Source organism: Scylla paramamosain, chromosome 31 (genome assembly GCF_035594125.1).
Source record: "Scylla paramamosain isolate STU-SP2022 chromosome 31, ASM3559412v1, whole genome shotgun sequence".
Classification (NCBI taxonomy): domain Eukaryota; kingdom Metazoa; phylum Arthropoda; class Malacostraca; order Decapoda; family Portunidae; genus Scylla; species Scylla paramamosain.
This window is the reverse complement of record NC_087181.1, coordinates 316,833-333,797: the sequence shown is the minus strand read 5'-3', so window position 1 is coordinate 333,797 and position 16,965 is coordinate 316,833. Positions and strand designations below refer to the sequence as shown.

Below are 16,965 nucleotides of genomic sequence, written 5' to 3'. Positions count from 1 at the left end.
GGTGATGTAGGGAACAAAACTCAGTAGAGCAAAGTATGGGGCGAGCAAGAAGATAGGTGAGCTTTTGCAGGTCAGAGGAAGAAGTAAAACACCGACGGAAGTACAGAAAAAAACAGGATCACAATACACAAATAAAAAGAAAAATATTGCACAATATCGCATACAAGACATTACTAACCACACAACAAATAGTATAAAGAGCGAGCCGTTACAAGGAGAGAGGTGTCCCGCTGAGCCGAGGAACCGAGCAGCGCGGCGCCGAAAGTCCGACCATTGGTGAGGCCGAGCAGGGAAGCGCCGCACACCATGTTCAAGAAACGCAAAAACCTTAATATTCGGGCACGGCGGCTAAGCGAGGAGGAGGCGGTAGTGGAAGGCGAGACCACGAGCATCCTGAGCACAGATGACAGTAACTCCAACCTTCCGCCAGTCGGGAAGAAGGAGAAAAAGAAGGCCAAAGAGAAGGCCGAGCCCAAGAAACAGTCCGTGCTGAGCTTCGAGGACGAGCTGGAAGGTGAGGCCCAGGGCAGGTGTGCTGTGTGTATGTTTACCTGTTTGCTGCTGTGTCGAGATAGACTGTACTGGCTTGGTCTTTGTGTGTGTGGGTGACCTAGTGAGGCTTAGGTCGCCCCACGTATGGCAGGAGGGAAGGGAGGTGGAGGGCTACCTGTCATGTTACCTGGCGGAAACGCGGCCGCCCAGGACCAGGCGGCAGGGACAAGGGAGGGACGGGTGTTGCAAATGAGCGGAATCCTGGTAATTACCTGAGGCTGACACGCTTCTTACCTGGTTATGTCACCTGGTGGGCTTCCTAACCCTCAGTGGTAACTTGCGCCAGAGGAGAGAAGGAAGCTAGGATAATATTGAAATGACAAGAGTTTTCATCAAGCCAGGTTTAGGTTAATTCAGTTCATCAGTTTCACAGCTTATCCCTTTATTGTACAGATCACAGTTTGAAAATGTGACATATGCTGGGAAATTAAGTCAGTGTCTGGAAATTAGTTGGCAAAAGTTATTTCCATAATTCCCAGAAGCTGCACCCTACTGGTGTGGCAGTCCATATTGTATTCTCATATCTTGGAAAATAATTAGATAAAATAATGATAATAATAATAATATAATAATTATAATAACAATAATAAACAAGATGAGATAAGAATGTCTGGAAAGTGCATCATTCACAACAGGTGTGCATGGAAGGTGCTGAGGTTATAATAGGTGTACAATGCAGAATGTGGTTAATCTTTGCAAATTCACCTTAATGCTCAGTGATCTAAATGACAAGCTTTTCCCAGTAGATTTTGGTATGTTTAGACTTCCACATTAATTTTCATCACAAATCCGTACACCCTTATTTATGCTTTTGTTGCCTCCTTTAAAAAAAAAATACGTAATAATAAATATCATAAACATGACAAGGTGGAGGTCCTGGTACAAAATGGGGTGTCTGGATCAAGGAGAGATGGAACTGCCTCCCTGTAAATGGTAAAAGTGAAGGAGCTGCTGAGTTACTAATAGCATGATAATGTTAACTATGATGAGGTGATGTATATTTGTTTATTTATACATTATACATTAATATGTGATAGGTCAGTATCATATCTACTTGTCATGAAATTGTTAAAATATTTAAATGATGCAGCAGTGGGCAGGGCAGTGAATATTAAGAGGTAGTGTGAGGTAAAATGACATGCTGGCATCTCAAAACTGTTCACTGCTTGAATTTTTGTGACCAGAGGACAGAAAGGATAGAAGAGAGTGAGGGGAGGATGTGAGTTGCATGAGGCAATGAAAGTGTTGCCATTATAATATTACAGCAACACCATATAAGAATTAAAGTGTATATGTTTGTGACACCATAATTCTTTTAATTTCAGCTGATGATGGCATTATGTTCCAAGAGAAGAAGTCAAGCCTCAGCTACAAGTTGAGGAAGGAGATGAAGAAGGAGAGGAAGGAGAAGAGAAGAGAGGAAAAGGAGAAACAGAGACAGGCAGAGGGGAAGGACAAGTTCAGAGAGAAGGACAAGAATGGGGGCCCCACAGTGTCTGAATTGGTAGGGCCAGATAACCATTGCAGGCGAGCAGGTGTGCTGGCTGCTTGGCTAGTCTGTAGTGGTGTGTTGAGGCAGCTCAGGAAGGAGTGGTGGTGGTCAGATCTATTGTGATATGTTGGGAGGAAGCTCAGGATGAAGTAGTGGTGGTTAGATCTACTCCAATATGTCAGGAAGCAGCTCATGAAGGAGTGGTGGTGGTTAGTTTTAGTGTGGTGTGTTAGTGCTGTTTTGGTCTGTAGAGTTGTGTTGGGAAGCACTTCAGAAAGGATTGGTTGTGGTTTAATCTATTTTGGTGTGTTGAGAGGCATCTCAAAGGACTAGTGCTTAGATTGGGTTCTAAAGAGAAAAGAGGCTGCAAAGACTAGAGTATAGTTATGAAGTGATGCAGTAGGTGGTGAGGTGATTCATAAAAGAGTTACCATTAGTGTTGATATACTTGTAAGTCTTCACGCAACCAGCATAATTTGTACAAGTTTACAGTTTTAGTAATCAGAATATTGAAATATTGAGAGAATCCCTGTGATGTTTATCTTCTCTTTGTCTCTTTATGTCTATCTCTCTCTCTCTCATACTTGGCCCCATCTGGAAGTAATCCTCCAGATGCTGGCCACTGCATAACCACCTCTTCCTATCCAAACACTTCCTTTTTGCTTGTTCAAATATCCCCCTGCTACTTGTGTCTGTTTCATGTAATTACACCTTTACACAGACCATCCACCCTCAAAGTGGCTTTCCTCTCCTTGGACTTTTGATTTTACTCCTGTCATTCAGTCACATTGGCTTTCGTGGACTTGCATCACTCACACACATGATTTCTTGTATCACTTACTATGCGCACAGGGTCGGGAAGTACACACAAGAACACATCACAACACTTGGTACAATTGTTCTATTATTGTTTATGATGTGCAGTGTTTGCTTGTCAGGGATGCATTACTACCTTCAGGCTTCTTTCAGGATGAGCTTGGGATTCGCATTGTCAATGGGCGAGAGGCTGAGGCCATTGGGGCTCGTCCAGGTGATTCAGATTCAGATGACGAGGTTCCAGGCCAACACAAGTTCCGGCCCAAAGGGACCAAGGCTCCCCAGTCTCTTGATCCCTGGAAAAAGATATTGCAAAGTAAGGAAGTTACTGGTTTGCACAATTGCATTTTTGTATCTCAAAATTTTCCCCATAGTTCATATAGATGTTGGCAATTATTTCTTTGGTGACAGATGGGATTATTGTATCAGTTATACCATCCTGCTTATTATTTGTCACTGACATCCAGCTCCTCCACACAGCAGATATGGTCTTGGGGATGTTGATGAAATGATTAGATTAGATCTGGGCTGATGCTCAAAATTTCATCTGCATTTTTACTTATTTTCAGTTTAATTTATGTTTTTAATGGATTCCTACATTGTACTATTCTCAAATGCTACAACTCTTTTAAGAAATTTCTTGTTGTTTAGGAGAAATGACTTAAGTCTTTTTTGGAAGTCATGGAAGGAAAACTACTCTTAGACCTGATGATCATCTAGTCATAATTTACTGTCTTGCTTAGATTATTCAGTTTGATCCAGGCTACTAATGCTTCTTGAAACTTTATTGATCATGGAAACACTGGTAGATGGTTTTCATTCTTAACAACGGCCACTTCATACTGACACGACAGTTATGATTTTACTTCACCATTAGAGACAACATTTCTGCTAATGCTAATTCAAATGGGAGCTTCTCTATTCTTTTCATAAGCATTTACTGGTATTAAGTACAAATTCTTAATAAGGACCATTTTGTGCTTATGTGGCAGTTATGACATCACCACTTCTAGACAACATTTCCTTCAATGCTTAGCAAAATGAGATTTTTTTTAGGCTTTTCATTACCATTTGCTGGTTTTAAGTTCAGATTCTAAACAATGATAATTTTGTGCTGACATGACAGTTATGACAGTTCATTCATGCCAAACGGGAGTTCTTAGGCTTTTCATGATCATTTGCTAGTGTTATGTACAAATTTGCATTTTTACATGGTGTGTGGCTCCCCAGGTGGACAAATCCCTGATGCCAACATGATCCATGCCATACGCAAGCAGCGGCAGCAGGCCAGAGAGCAGGGCGACATGATCCCCATTGATGACACTGTCAGGTGAGCAGAACCAGAACAATGTGAGACTTTTCTGCCTGTGGTCAGTGATGTCAATGAGATATGCCTTTATGTGTTCTGATAAAACTTGTACAGGGGTCCTCAAGTTACAACAGAGTTCTGTTCCGGTGCCACATTGTAAACTAATTTTTGGTACAGGTCAGAAGTAGCTTAAGTAAGCACCTACAGTGTGTCATTTACCTATGCCAATGCTATTCTGCTGTTAAGTCATAATCTAGGACATAAAAACCTAAGTATTGTACCTATAAAACAAACACATGGAGGACATACAGTAAATAAAAACTTACGAAGTAAATCTGCAAAAAAAAAAAAATAATAAATAAATAAAAAAAAAAAAAAGATCAAAAGGGAAATGTACAGGAGCAAGCATTGCCAGTGTTGTAACTAACAAATAGAAGAAGTCAAGACTGTTGTAAGCTGAGGAGTGCCTGTACAGCATTTCAGTGAATAATATCCTAGAGATTAGCATGGCACTTGTGGAGTAGTATCATGAGGAATCAGTTGTGATGCATTGGTAACTAGCTCAGGGTACATTGTAGGAATTGCACAACATTGCTAGTTCCATACAGCAGCCCAGTTTCCTTCAGAGAGGTTTCTGAAGTCATATTGTTGCTGTGCAAAAATGTTCTGTATGACTGTGTTGAAGTGTTATAAGTGATGTAAGTGTTGATGTTGTAGGTGTTCTGAGTTGTAAATGTTGAAATGAAAATGTTCTGTATGGATGAGTTGTAAGTGTTGAAATGCTGGCAGGCTGGAGGAGGGCAAGGGCCGGCTGGTGAGGGATGACGACAATGACCGTAGTGATGACGAAGAAGGGTCGTCCCGCATGGATTTTGCCGTGAACCAGCAGGCGAGGGACAGGCAACAGCGGCAGGAGGCATTCAATGCAGCACAAGGTGAGAAGAGGCTGTGGGAGTGGAGCTGTGTACAGTAAAACCTCACTAAGACTAATTGGGAGAAAGGCTGATCTGACTTATCCGAACATAGCACTGCACTTAAATTCTTTATCACCAAGGTGTCCAGCAAACCTCCCTGCAGCTTGCTGGATGTCCAGGCTGTGCACTGTTAACCCTTCATCTCTTTCTTGCATGTACCATTTGTAGGCAGATTTGTTGAGGTTTTTGTGTACCACCTTCCTTGCTCGATTCAGCTCCTTCCCCTTCCCTTAGAAGCATCCAATTTAAACAGTATCTGACTTAAGGGTTTTAACTTAGGGAGATTTTACTGTACTTAGTATTGGAGTCTTTATGATACTGGGAAACAGACAGTGGGATGTTGTTTTGATTGCTACTTTGTTTAGTATTCAGGAAAACACAGGAGTAGATCATCATGAAAAATCTTTTGTTCACATTTAACCTGGGAAAATTTTTAAAAGTCCTGCAGTAGTTTACTTGTCTTGTGCCTTTTATAGTGTTTTGTTAGCATTTCAATTCTTCGCTGGCTTCTATGCCTATCATATAATTTTTCCCTTGACCCACCAGGTGACTACACCAGCCTTGGTTGCTGCACCTCAAGTTATCCAGCATCCCACTCTTCATTGCCTCATCTTGTTAATGTACCACACCTGTGGTAAATGCTCACATTATTTTCAATATCCATTTTCATCACACCACCTGCTCTTTCCATGTATACCATATTCACTGCCGTAATGTAAAATTTATGGTTATTTTCATTTTGCTAATTTCTCTGCCTATCTTATCCTGGCCCAGATGATGGCACAGACAACAGTGACCATGAGCGGGAGTGGGAGAAGCAGCAGCTGCAGAAAGCCAGGGCAAGCACTAAGGTGTGTTTTGCAGTGTGGCAATGTGTAGGAATATTGCTTTTTCAGTGTAACTCATGACATCATATTAGATAGGGAGTAAAGCATTGAAAGCATTTAGTTCATCAAATTTTGTTACCTTTGCTTCAGCATGAGTACTTCAATATTGAATGTGTTTAAGTATGAGGGGGTGAAAACATTTGATGTAGAGGTTTGGGGGGGCAAGCTTTGTGCTGTGCTGTATTGTGAGTGGTGTGTGTCCCAGCAGGCTGCTGGCTGTGAGGGTGAAGCAAGCCAGGATGGCCTGCCAGACCCCAGCACAGGTGGTCCCTTCCCTGCCTCCCTGGACAATTGTGGCCTGGCTGGGGTGGGCAACGGTAGCAGCAGCACCAGCGTCAGCCAGATGGAGCCGACCCTGTGGGGCCAGGAGAGCCTCATTCCTGCATCCTCGTCCGCCCTGCCACGCCCCGCCAACTACCAGGCGGAGGGCATCATCAAGCGCCTCCAGGACAGGTAGCCAACACCCGAGGTAGTGGCGGTGGTGATCGCCCCGCCAACGGCCAGACTCGGCCTCCTGCCCCACGTTTTTGTTCTCGGATTGAGCCGAGAGAGCGCTGGTCACTTAACCTGGGCCTCGGGGTGCTTCCAGGCCTGGCTTGCCATCAGTGTGTCTTGGTGGCGGTGGCCAGACCTAGTGAAGCTGTGTGTGTGTGTGTGTGTGTGTGTGTGTGTGTGTGTGTGTGTGTGTGTGTGTGAAAAGAGAGAGAGAGAGAGAGAGAGTCTAACATTTAGCCTTAAAAGCAAGTTTTGTCTGGTGAATTTCATATTTTCCAGAAATTTTAGGTTTTAGTGAATTGGAAATTTTGAACTTGATCTTTCTTTAAATATTTTTATTGTGCAAGAAACTCAGATTGTCTTACCTTGTGAGTAAAATGTTCAGTATGTAGGAAAATATGAAGTTAGCAAAAACCATGCATGCATAATTTTTGGGATAGCAAAAGTTAATCTAGGATGATAACAATGGCTTTGAAGGATGGTGAATGAGGCTTGTGAGAGTGTGTGGAACAACTGAACGGTGTAGTGGTAGCACACGTGCTGAGTGGAGGGTGGTGCAAGGCAGTGTGTTGGGTTGTGTGCTGGATGTGAGGTGAAGTAAGTTAATATAATGAGCAAAGTCACTCTCCTTAAATGATGTATGTCTAGATTATTGCATCATGTCACTTGTAGATGTTTTAAGTTTCAGTTGAGTGTAGTCACCATTATCATCTTCAGTATACTTGTATGTGTTGCTTTGTTTATTAAGTTAATCTAGTGTAGCATGAGACTGGTCAGGGCATGGGTCTAGATCACAGGTGTGGGGGAGGAAGGGATGCTGCCAATGTCTGTCTGGCATCTATTGTCTGGTCACTCCTTCCAGAAAGTACATTTTATCTGTGTGTAAAAACTGTTTCTAAGTTGGAGTGATTCTATGTATATTCATGACTTCCTTATGTCTTTCCTTGAGGGAACATTTCATGCTATCATCCTTTTCCAAAACTGTCCACAAGGGATAAACTCTAAAGTATGTATTCATACAGGCAGTGTGAAGAAGTGTTCAGCTGACAGTTTTTATAGTGGTGAGAGATGAGTGTCAGCTGCATATCACCATGGTCTAGTGTGGTGGTGAGAAAACTGTACTCAACTTTTGGTTAGTACACAGGCACCACTAGCGCCAGTCAGGGCAGGTTACATTACATTCACTCTTTTGTGTGGAAAATTTTGCCAGTAAGATGTGGCAGCATTTTATTTATTTGTGTTCATGGCATATAGCAGCAGTAATCAATTCTTGGGGCAGAGATGGTTGGCCATTTGTGGTGGAGCAGTGAGATTTTTGAGTGATGCCTTTGCAGAGGCTCAGGCTGCCTCTCAGAGCTATCTGATACAATTTCTGTTGAAGATACGGTTGATTGGAAGCATATGGATATCCTCCAGCCATGCAGGAATTGCTTGAAAAATGGTCAGCTTTGCCAGGACTCAAACTTGGGTCACAGAACTCACCACATCTCAGTGCAGACCACATGCCCACCACCATGACTGAATACTTGACCAAGTCCAGTCACATTTGATTACAGCTCCTAAGTATCCTCCCAATATTTCACTTCGTTAACATCATGTATGGAAAATGTGACATAAAGCCACTTGGTGCTGACAGGCATCCTTAAAGGTGAATGCTTGATGTCATACCAGCTGTTATGCTGTGCGTATTGAGGATGAAACTATCGCTGTAACTGTCTTGAACTGGTACTTGCCAATTTATTGGTGATTGAGTTCCTCTTTACTGACTCATTGCTCACACCTGTTTTCACATTCTGGCTGGAGCCATAACAGGGGTAAACAGTGTGTGCATGAGTGTATTGCCAAGTACAAGGCAAAGCCAGCTTCTTGTCTGCCAGGTTGGTGCTTCCACTGAAGTATTCCTGTAAAAAGTAGCTATAGTAACAAACCTTTGGTATTGTTGCCTGTGAAAATTGTGACCTGAATCCCCCTTCATTGCTGCCTCACATTTGGGTTTGGGGAATTAAGTACAACATTCCTTTCTTGGAAGTGGTTGATGTGGGTAATTTCTCAAGAACAGTTTGATGTCATGGTCATGAGAAATACCCTTTATGGATGGTTATTCCTAAGTGTGATGGCAAGGAAAGGCATGTACAGCAATCCCTTCCCAGCTACACCTTGACACCACACATACACCCTGTCCTGGCCACCAGCTGCCATGTGCCATGTGTCGGTAGGGCGGGACAGACAGCCAGTGTGCCAATGTTACGTCCCGGGTCTTCCCTTTTGTGTCGCCCCTCACAGTCGCACCAGCCTGGAGGAGGTGTACCGGCGCCACCAGAAGGAGGCGGACACGGTGATAGATGACCTGGTGACCTGCAAGTCCACCATCTCCCGGTGTAGCTTGGAGCAACACCCGCTGACCAGCATCTTCCAGTTCTATCAAGATATCCGTGGGTATGTCACTGACTTAAGAGACTGTCTGAATGAAAAGGTGGGTTCAAATGCAACCTTGCAGTATTACTCTATGGAAAGTCTGGGGGGCGGGGGTTATTGGAAGGGAAGCTGTGGGAAAATCTGAAACATTAACATAGCTCTGACCATTGTGTGGGAAAGAGGAACTGCAAGTTGTACAAGTTCTATTAGACATTTGTCTCTAGGCTTGGTGGCAGAGGTAGCAGTGGTGGTGATGGTGTACAGCTGTGTGTTGTCTGTGTGTGTGTGTGTGTGTGTCATGGGTGGCAGATGTTGGGATGCTGTTTTGGTCATCATCTGTTGGGATTGGTGTGTTGGAAGGACCTTGAGTCCAGTCACTGTTGAAGAAGTCACATGATCACTAAAAAACTCAGTGTGGGCACTTATTGCAATGTATTTCTTCATGTTAAGGAAGTTTCTCTGTAAACTGCAAGTTACCAGTCTAAATTGTAAATTAATTTTAGTGGTTTCTTTTCGAATAATATCATTAGTTAATTGTAGAGATGAGTGTTGTCATGTTTCCCCATTCAGTATTTGCGCGAGAGAAACTACACCTGAAGGTAGGTAACACAAAGCAGGAGTTACAATATATTTTTTGGTATAGCACAAACCCCACCCAGTCTCGGTGTGTGATTCTTTTTACTGTAACAATGTGCAGATGTATTCTCTCTCTCTCTCTCTCTCTCTCTCTCTCTCTCTCTCTCTCTCTCTCTCTCTCTCTCTCTCTCTCTCTCTCTCTCTCTCTCTCTCTCTCTCTCTCTCTCTCTCTCTCTCTCTCTCTCTCTCTCTCTCTATTACCAGCAGTATTTCGTTCTTCATATAGGTAGGACTTAAATCAGAAAGATGGCATTAGTGCAGTAGACAGTGGGGAATGGATGGGAGATGTGCCTAATAATCAGTGTTGGCTCCAGCAAAAGAGAAAGTATTAATGATATTTAAAGGGGTGTTGGTGGTGAAACTGCTGCATCTAGGTGGGTCATAGAGGCAGGGGATCTCACCTCAGGGGAAATAACTCAGAGGATATGTTGGATAACAGAGTTGAGAATGGCTTTACTGACCTTTTCAATGGATTACTTGTCTCAGTGGAGATTTTTGAAATAGCCTTTAGGACACATGCATCAGGCATTGCAGGCCACAGCAGAACATTGTGTTATTAATGGAGAGCTTGAATAAAGCCAAGGTAATATTGAATCGTGTTAGTGACAAGACATGAATGTGTTGAGTGTTGAGAGGCCTTGAGGTGTTTAGCAGGACACAGGTACCACTGGCTCTCGCACTTTGTAATGGGCAGTAGCTCAAAATGCAGGTAAGGTAACAAATACTGATGTCTTTTTTACCATATACATAAAATATATATATTTATATATATACAAAAAAAAAGCCATTATATATATATATATATATATATATATATATATATATATATATATATATATATATATATATATATATATATATATATATATTATTTTATGGCTTTTTATTTTTTTTATTTTTTCAAATTTTATTTATTTATTTATTTTTTCTTTGTAAGAGTCGACATAAGGGAATGTTTTAGCATGAAGAGAAAACTTACCTTGTCTGGTCTGTCCCCTTAAAACAGGATAGCAGCTTGATTGAAAGATAAAAAGAAAACAAATCAAAGGCTAGAGTTCACAAAACCTAAAAAGAATGCATTTGACCACAGTACCGTGAGTTCCTGGGAGCACTAAAACACACCTTCAGTAATTGCATATTCTAGTGCCACAGGGCATGGTGTGCAAGATTGCATTCCTGATAAGTCCTTGGTACATGCAGTGAATAGTTTTCTAATAAACAGCAGTTAATGAGTCAAAATGAGATCTCTTCCAGAAAGTTTTGATGTTGGAAAAAGAGATACATTTAATTTTAAAATGTAGTAGGAAATAAAATAAAAAAAAATATATATATATATATATATATATATATATATATATATATATATATATATATATATATATATATATATATATATATATATAATATGTGTGTGTGTGTGTGTGTGTGTGGTTGTGGGACAAGTTATAGGTGCAGTCTTTGCTTGGGTTTTTAGGGCAAAGAGGGCAACAAATATTTAGACTAAGTGATGCAGTATCATGATAACAGCAAGTCATATACACAAGAAAGTGTTTCCAGATCTAATAGCTTAAAGTATATTTTTTTGTACAATTTAGTAATTACAGCGGCTGCATTGAAGTAGGATTTCATAGCAGAATGTGTCCAGGGGGATGATGAATGAAACAGTGCTCAGTTGGGTGTGAGACAGCCTCCTTTGAACACTAGTGTGGGGGAACGTGGTGGGTGTGTGGCAGCCAGTTCCTGTGGATACATGAGTGAAGACATTTGTAATGTGATATTGCTGCACATGTAACTGAGAATTATTAAGTTAACAAAATGAGATTGTTTTGTTATTTCAAGTGAAGATAGTCTGAGTTCAAAGGTAATATACTTTTTATGTACATATGTGTGACAGAATGAACAAAAGAGAGGAATTACACAATACTTACAAATGCCATGAACTGGTAGGTAGAACAGTAATATATTTTTGTTTTTTTTGGTAGAACAGTAATGTATTTTTTTTTTATTAATCTGATTAAAAAATTATACATGTCTCCAGTGCTCAAAATTAATATTAGTTACATTGTTGAGCACATGATGAACAGGTAATGGTCCAAGATGCTGAGTATATGAATGGACAAAGTTGTGTATAAACCAGTAGCATTTGAATTAATGTACTGGGAAGGGTCAGGCAAGGAGGGTGTGTGATGTAGCAGGAGTTAGAAGAAACTCCACTAATGGAAGGCATCTCTTGGCAGGTCCCTCAGATTGGTGGCCTGGAGGAGCAGGTGTATGCACTGTATCGTCAGCGAGCCCAGAAGATGGTGCAGCGTCGCCGCCAGGATGTGAGGGACCAGAATGATGAATTCTCCCCCTTTGCTGGTATGTGTGTCCCAGCTCTGTGTAGAGGAGGCCTTGCTGCCTTGCCTGTAGCTCACCAGGCCAAGCAGTGTGTTGATCAAGTATCAGCTCATCATTGCTCAGACTGCAGCATTTCAGTTATGATGTATCTCTTGATCTCTTTATTACCAACCACCACACTGAAGTTGTATCAAGTCTAGATTTTCACTGCTGCTAGCAGTGTTTATGGGTTTGGTACTGTGCCATGGCCTCTATAAAGGAAGTAAGCAATGAAACTATCACCAAGATTACTGTGGTAAAGGATGCAGGCTTGATTTCTGGCTAAAGGGTCATATCTTAATTTTTCAGAACTTCTTTTTAAACATGGTATTGAAAAGCCTTGTGTAACAGAATAAACATTAGTATGCTGTTAATAGCTTGAGGTTGCCTTGAGTGCAGTATTAGCTGGAAGGAATGCTTCTTCAATGAAGTGCATTGTGGAGAACATTGGCAGGAAGCTCTTTTACACATGGTGTGTGCATTTTACTTGCAGTGTTTCCTTCTGTATTTGAACAAATTAGTTACTGGTGGCCCCAAACAATGCTCAGTTTTTACAGTGAGTATATGATAACTGATCACATTTAAATATGCAGCAAGATGTGAGTACTTACTGGATGAATGAGGGATGCATTAGAATGTAACAGCCCTGTTTTATTGTGTCATAAAGTAAGTTAGTGGATGGTTTACTCATCATTATCATAAGAAATTGGCATAATCATATCAAGTTCATTCCTAATTTCATGAGTAACACATTTATTGATTTTTATTAAAACTGAATGCAAGCTAAAGTCAGAATGTCTTAGCAAAATTTATCATAATTAATCATCTAGGATATACATTTCATTACATTGGCTAGCTTGATAGTGAAGAAGAATTTGTGATATGATATAAAAAGGCAAGTAACACCAGGAAAAGGAGCGCTGGGTGATGAGTACCGGACAAGACGTGCAGCCGAGAGGGAGGGCCGGAGGACCCGCAGGAGAAGGGAGCGAGAGAAACGAGGCGACTCCAACCACCATGACGGCATGTCGACGGATGACGAGGAGTCCCAGTCAGAGATCCAGCTCATGCAGACTGAATTAGGTGTGTGCATGGTGCTGCTCTTCTTCCAAGATGTGGTACATGAAGTGCAGTCCAAAAGTTTTTTTCAAGTAGCCAGTCTAAAATAAGTTAAAATATATTCAGTACCAAAAGTTATTATTCATCTGAAGCAGTAGTAGGGATTCAGTTTGTCTCCTAACCAGCAAAACTTCACAGAGCACATCGCTGCTGAAGCGCGCAAGATTTTTGAAGACGTGGAAGACGACTTCTCACAGCTGAAGCGCATCATGACTAGGTTCGAGGAGTGGCGGGGAAAGGACAGACCCACATACTCTGACGCTTATGTTTCCTACAACCTGCCAAAAATATTTGCCCCTTATATAAGGTAAAACTTTTTTAGGTCACAGTGTATTTACCTATCTTGTTAGTTTTTGTTCTGTTTTAGCTACTGAATCATTTTGCTTTAACAGCTCACCTCTCTAAAGCAGGTTAGGTTGCTAACATCCTAAACTTACATATGCCTTGCCTGAGCCACCCTGTGTGGCTTAGTATATAGATAGACAGATATATCCTTCCATCCTATTCACTAGTTATTCCATGCTAATTTACATTTTGTCTTCCTAAGTCACAGGTGGTCTCTAGTTCATACATTTCCTTTAATCCTGTCTATACATCTGACATTTATTGAATAAGGAATTAAATTTATTAAGCCCCATACATATCAAGTCTCGTTCACTTACCACAGGACATATGGATCCACAGTATATTAATGAACCACAGTTTTTCACCATAGCCTCATACATAATTAATCTCTCACACACCTAATGGACCCATAGTGTGTTTATGAACCATAGTCACATATCACACATAAACTCTCTCTTTCCTTCCCTCCCAACCCACAGTATGTTAATGAACTCCAGTCATTAAAAATAGCCTTATGTATATGAATTCTCTTCCATCATAATTCCTAAGCTATTGCTGGATACATACTAGAATATTGAGTAAAGCAGTGCCTTAATAACAGACTCCAGATGTTATTGTGGAATCCACTGATGAAGGACAGTGAGAGTGTGGAGGTGGAGCGCATGAAGTGGTTCAACCTGCTGCTGCTTTATGGCACTGGTGACACCACAGATGACGACCCACACAGCTTACGGGAAGACCCAGACCGCAAGTTGATGTCACACCTGGTGGAGAAGGTGGTCTTGGTGAAGTTGAAAGGTACCACAAACATTGCCTTGCTGATGAGGCTGACAATCCTCATTTGGCATTTGAGTGTAATCAATATGTAAACATAGTGTGTTGTACTTAATATATATACTGAGATTAATAGGAAAATAATTCTTTCAGCATGGTCTTTCATATTTTCAGGACACAAATTTCACTTTGTATTTGTAATGTTGAAATTTAGAATCACATTTAAAAACAGCAAATTTTTGTGAATTTATTTATTTACAGCTAAACTAGCAATATCTTTGGAACTTAATTTCTGTTGTCTGTTATAGAATATATTTTTGGTCTTATGTGTGATTCCGTTTTCTCAGAACTTGTTGGCTGCTGGTGGGATCCCCTCTCCCACACCCAAACAGTGCGTCTGGTTAACCTGATGAGGCACTATGCTGAGGCCTATCCCAGCCTGAGTCCCAGCTCTAAGCCTCTCAGAGAACTCACCCATGCCATCATCAACAAGATAAGAGATGCCATAGACAATGACATCTTCATACCAATGTTTCCTAAAAAGTAAGAACATTTTTTTGGAATCAAAATGAATCTATATCTACACATGAAAACAAAATACAAGTTTAATAAATATGTATTTATTAGAATGTGGGCAGAATGCAGGTTATATGAGTGGTGCATGAAGCATATATGGAAGGTTGGTATATTTGTGAAAGGTGAATCAGTGAGTGAATTGTGGAGTAGTGGAGATGATTTAGTGCAACACCTTTAGAGGATTTGGTCTTGTGGAGAGAATGGAAGGGAGATATATTAAGGTGAAGCAGATGCTGTGTGTGCATGTAGTAAAATGCTGTCCCCTATAAAATGGGTCAGTGATGGAATACCAGAGAGAGGAGGTAGAAGGTGGTGGAGTAAGAGGAATATATAGATAGGAATGAATTGACAATTCATCTTATCCAATTCCTTTACAGGAGTTTCAAAGTAATATATTCATGCTATCTTTTTCTTCACAGTGTGTATGACAACAAGAATTCTGGAGTAAGCCTCTTCTTCCAGCGTCAGTTTTGGGTAGCATGGAAGCTCCTCAGTTCTACATTAATGTGGCATAAAGTCCTCAGTGACTCGGTTATTCACGACCTTGCTGTCCGTTCATTATTAAACTTGTACCTCCTGCCTGCTCTCAACCTGGCAGCTGAGATCAATCCCACAGATGCCCTTGATAAGTGTAGGAATGTAAGTATAGTACAATCACAAGCAATGCAGTAATGTAGGAATCCAAACATGGTATGTTTCTAGTAGAGTAAACAATATAGTTTTCCAATTCTCAAAATATACTTGATTTTTCTGAAATTCTATTAATGAGAACACAAGGAAAGTTTTAAGAAGCCAGTAGACCTACACATGGGTCATGCATTCCTAAGATTGCCTGTCATCTCTATCTACAACAAATCTGTGTTAAAGCTCAGTATTAGCTCCTTACTTCTTTACTAATAACCTGATTACTAAGTTTATTCCTGTCATGTAACAGTCTGCTTGAGAACCAATTTTGTATATCCCCTAAATCAGTCTGTATCAAGGTTGAACCCTATAGTTTTTGTCTTATCTGAAATATTAACCCTAAAAATCTTGTCTGCATCTCTCTTATGTCACTTATATAAAATTAGGTCAAATCCTTGGTATGTAAAACTGTTGTGAATCTATTAACTTGAAACTCTAATGATTAAACATTTTGTCAGGTTATCAATGCCTTACCACGGTCTTGGGTGAAGAGTGAAGGAACTCATGTTTTCCTGGGTCGTTTAGAGGACTTCCTCATCAAGTTGTCTGAGAAGCTGGACCCCACCACACACTCTCCGGCTTTGAAGGAAGTATGTGATTTGCTGAAGTCCATTGGAGCAACAACCCAAGCAGAGAAAATAGCCTACAAGTACCTTTAAACATAGTTAGTGATTTTTAATATGATTTGGTTGAGGATCTATTTTGGAAAGTCAGAAAAGATAATAAAATCTTAATGGCTACCTAACTTATAAGTACTTGATCATGAATTTTTAAATTTGTGTTCAGTGCTTGAATCTAGTAAATACTCACACTGACAAGGTAAATGCATAGAACAGCAAATTGGGTTGATTCTCATGGCATGGCTTTGAGTTGCCACTTCCTCTGAGGGAGGTTGGTTGTTGTCCATAATGAAGCCACACCATATTTGTAAATATTTTTTGTACATAAATTCTCTCCATAAATAGAATTGTAACATCTGAAAGGAGTTAGTAGCCAAATTGTGGTGTAACTGTTCAGTGAGGAATTTTGAGTTTCAGACTTGTAAAACATGCATTGAGTATGGAAAGTGTTGTTATGAAGCAAGTTATGAGGTGTTCTTTGGTAAAAAAATGTGAAGGTAAATATGTTATCAAGCCTTAACATTGGTTAGAGAGAGAGAGAGAGAGAGAGAGAGAGAGAGAGAGAGAGAGAGACTTACCACCATTTTACTGTTTCTGAAGAGCAGTTAAATTTTAACAAAGGTCAAAGATACATCCAAGACCTATCCTATACAATGAAAAGGTAGCTGCTCTTACAAATTTTTGTAAAGTTTTTATAAGACTGAATTCTGTATGTACAAATCAATAAAGCTTTTTTTTTGTTTAACATGGTTTTAGATCCTGTACTTCACATTACAAATTTACTCTTCTCTGTGTATCTCTAACGTTTCACAGCCTCTACAAGTGTACCTGAAGCAGATCACAGCAGAAGAGCCACCACTTCCCAAGCCAAACACCCTTTTATTTATTCAAG

General features: G+C 40.6%; 1 protein-coding gene across 1 annotated transcript; it reads left to right on the top strand.

Moving 5' to 3' along the window:
• Positions 1-257: 257 nt before the first annotated feature.
• On the top strand, positions 258-16,818 carry LOC135116358 (PAX3- and PAX7-binding protein 1-like). Its single transcript, XM_064033730.1, has 15 exons — positions 258-514; positions 1,878-2,056; positions 3,014-3,176; positions 4,091-4,190; positions 4,959-5,104; positions 5,918-5,994; positions 6,239-6,483; positions 8,809-8,998; positions 11,814-11,937; positions 12,865-13,038; positions 13,213-13,381; positions 14,021-14,217; positions 14,541-14,736; positions 15,189-15,408; positions 15,912-16,818. The coding sequence occupies exons 1-15, from the start codon at positions 307-309 to the stop codon at positions 16,110-16,112; spliced, it is 2,589 nt and encodes an 862-aa protein (XP_063889800.1). The 5' UTR covers positions 258-306; the 3' UTR covers positions 16,113-16,818.
• Positions 16,819-16,965: the final 147 nt, after the last annotated feature.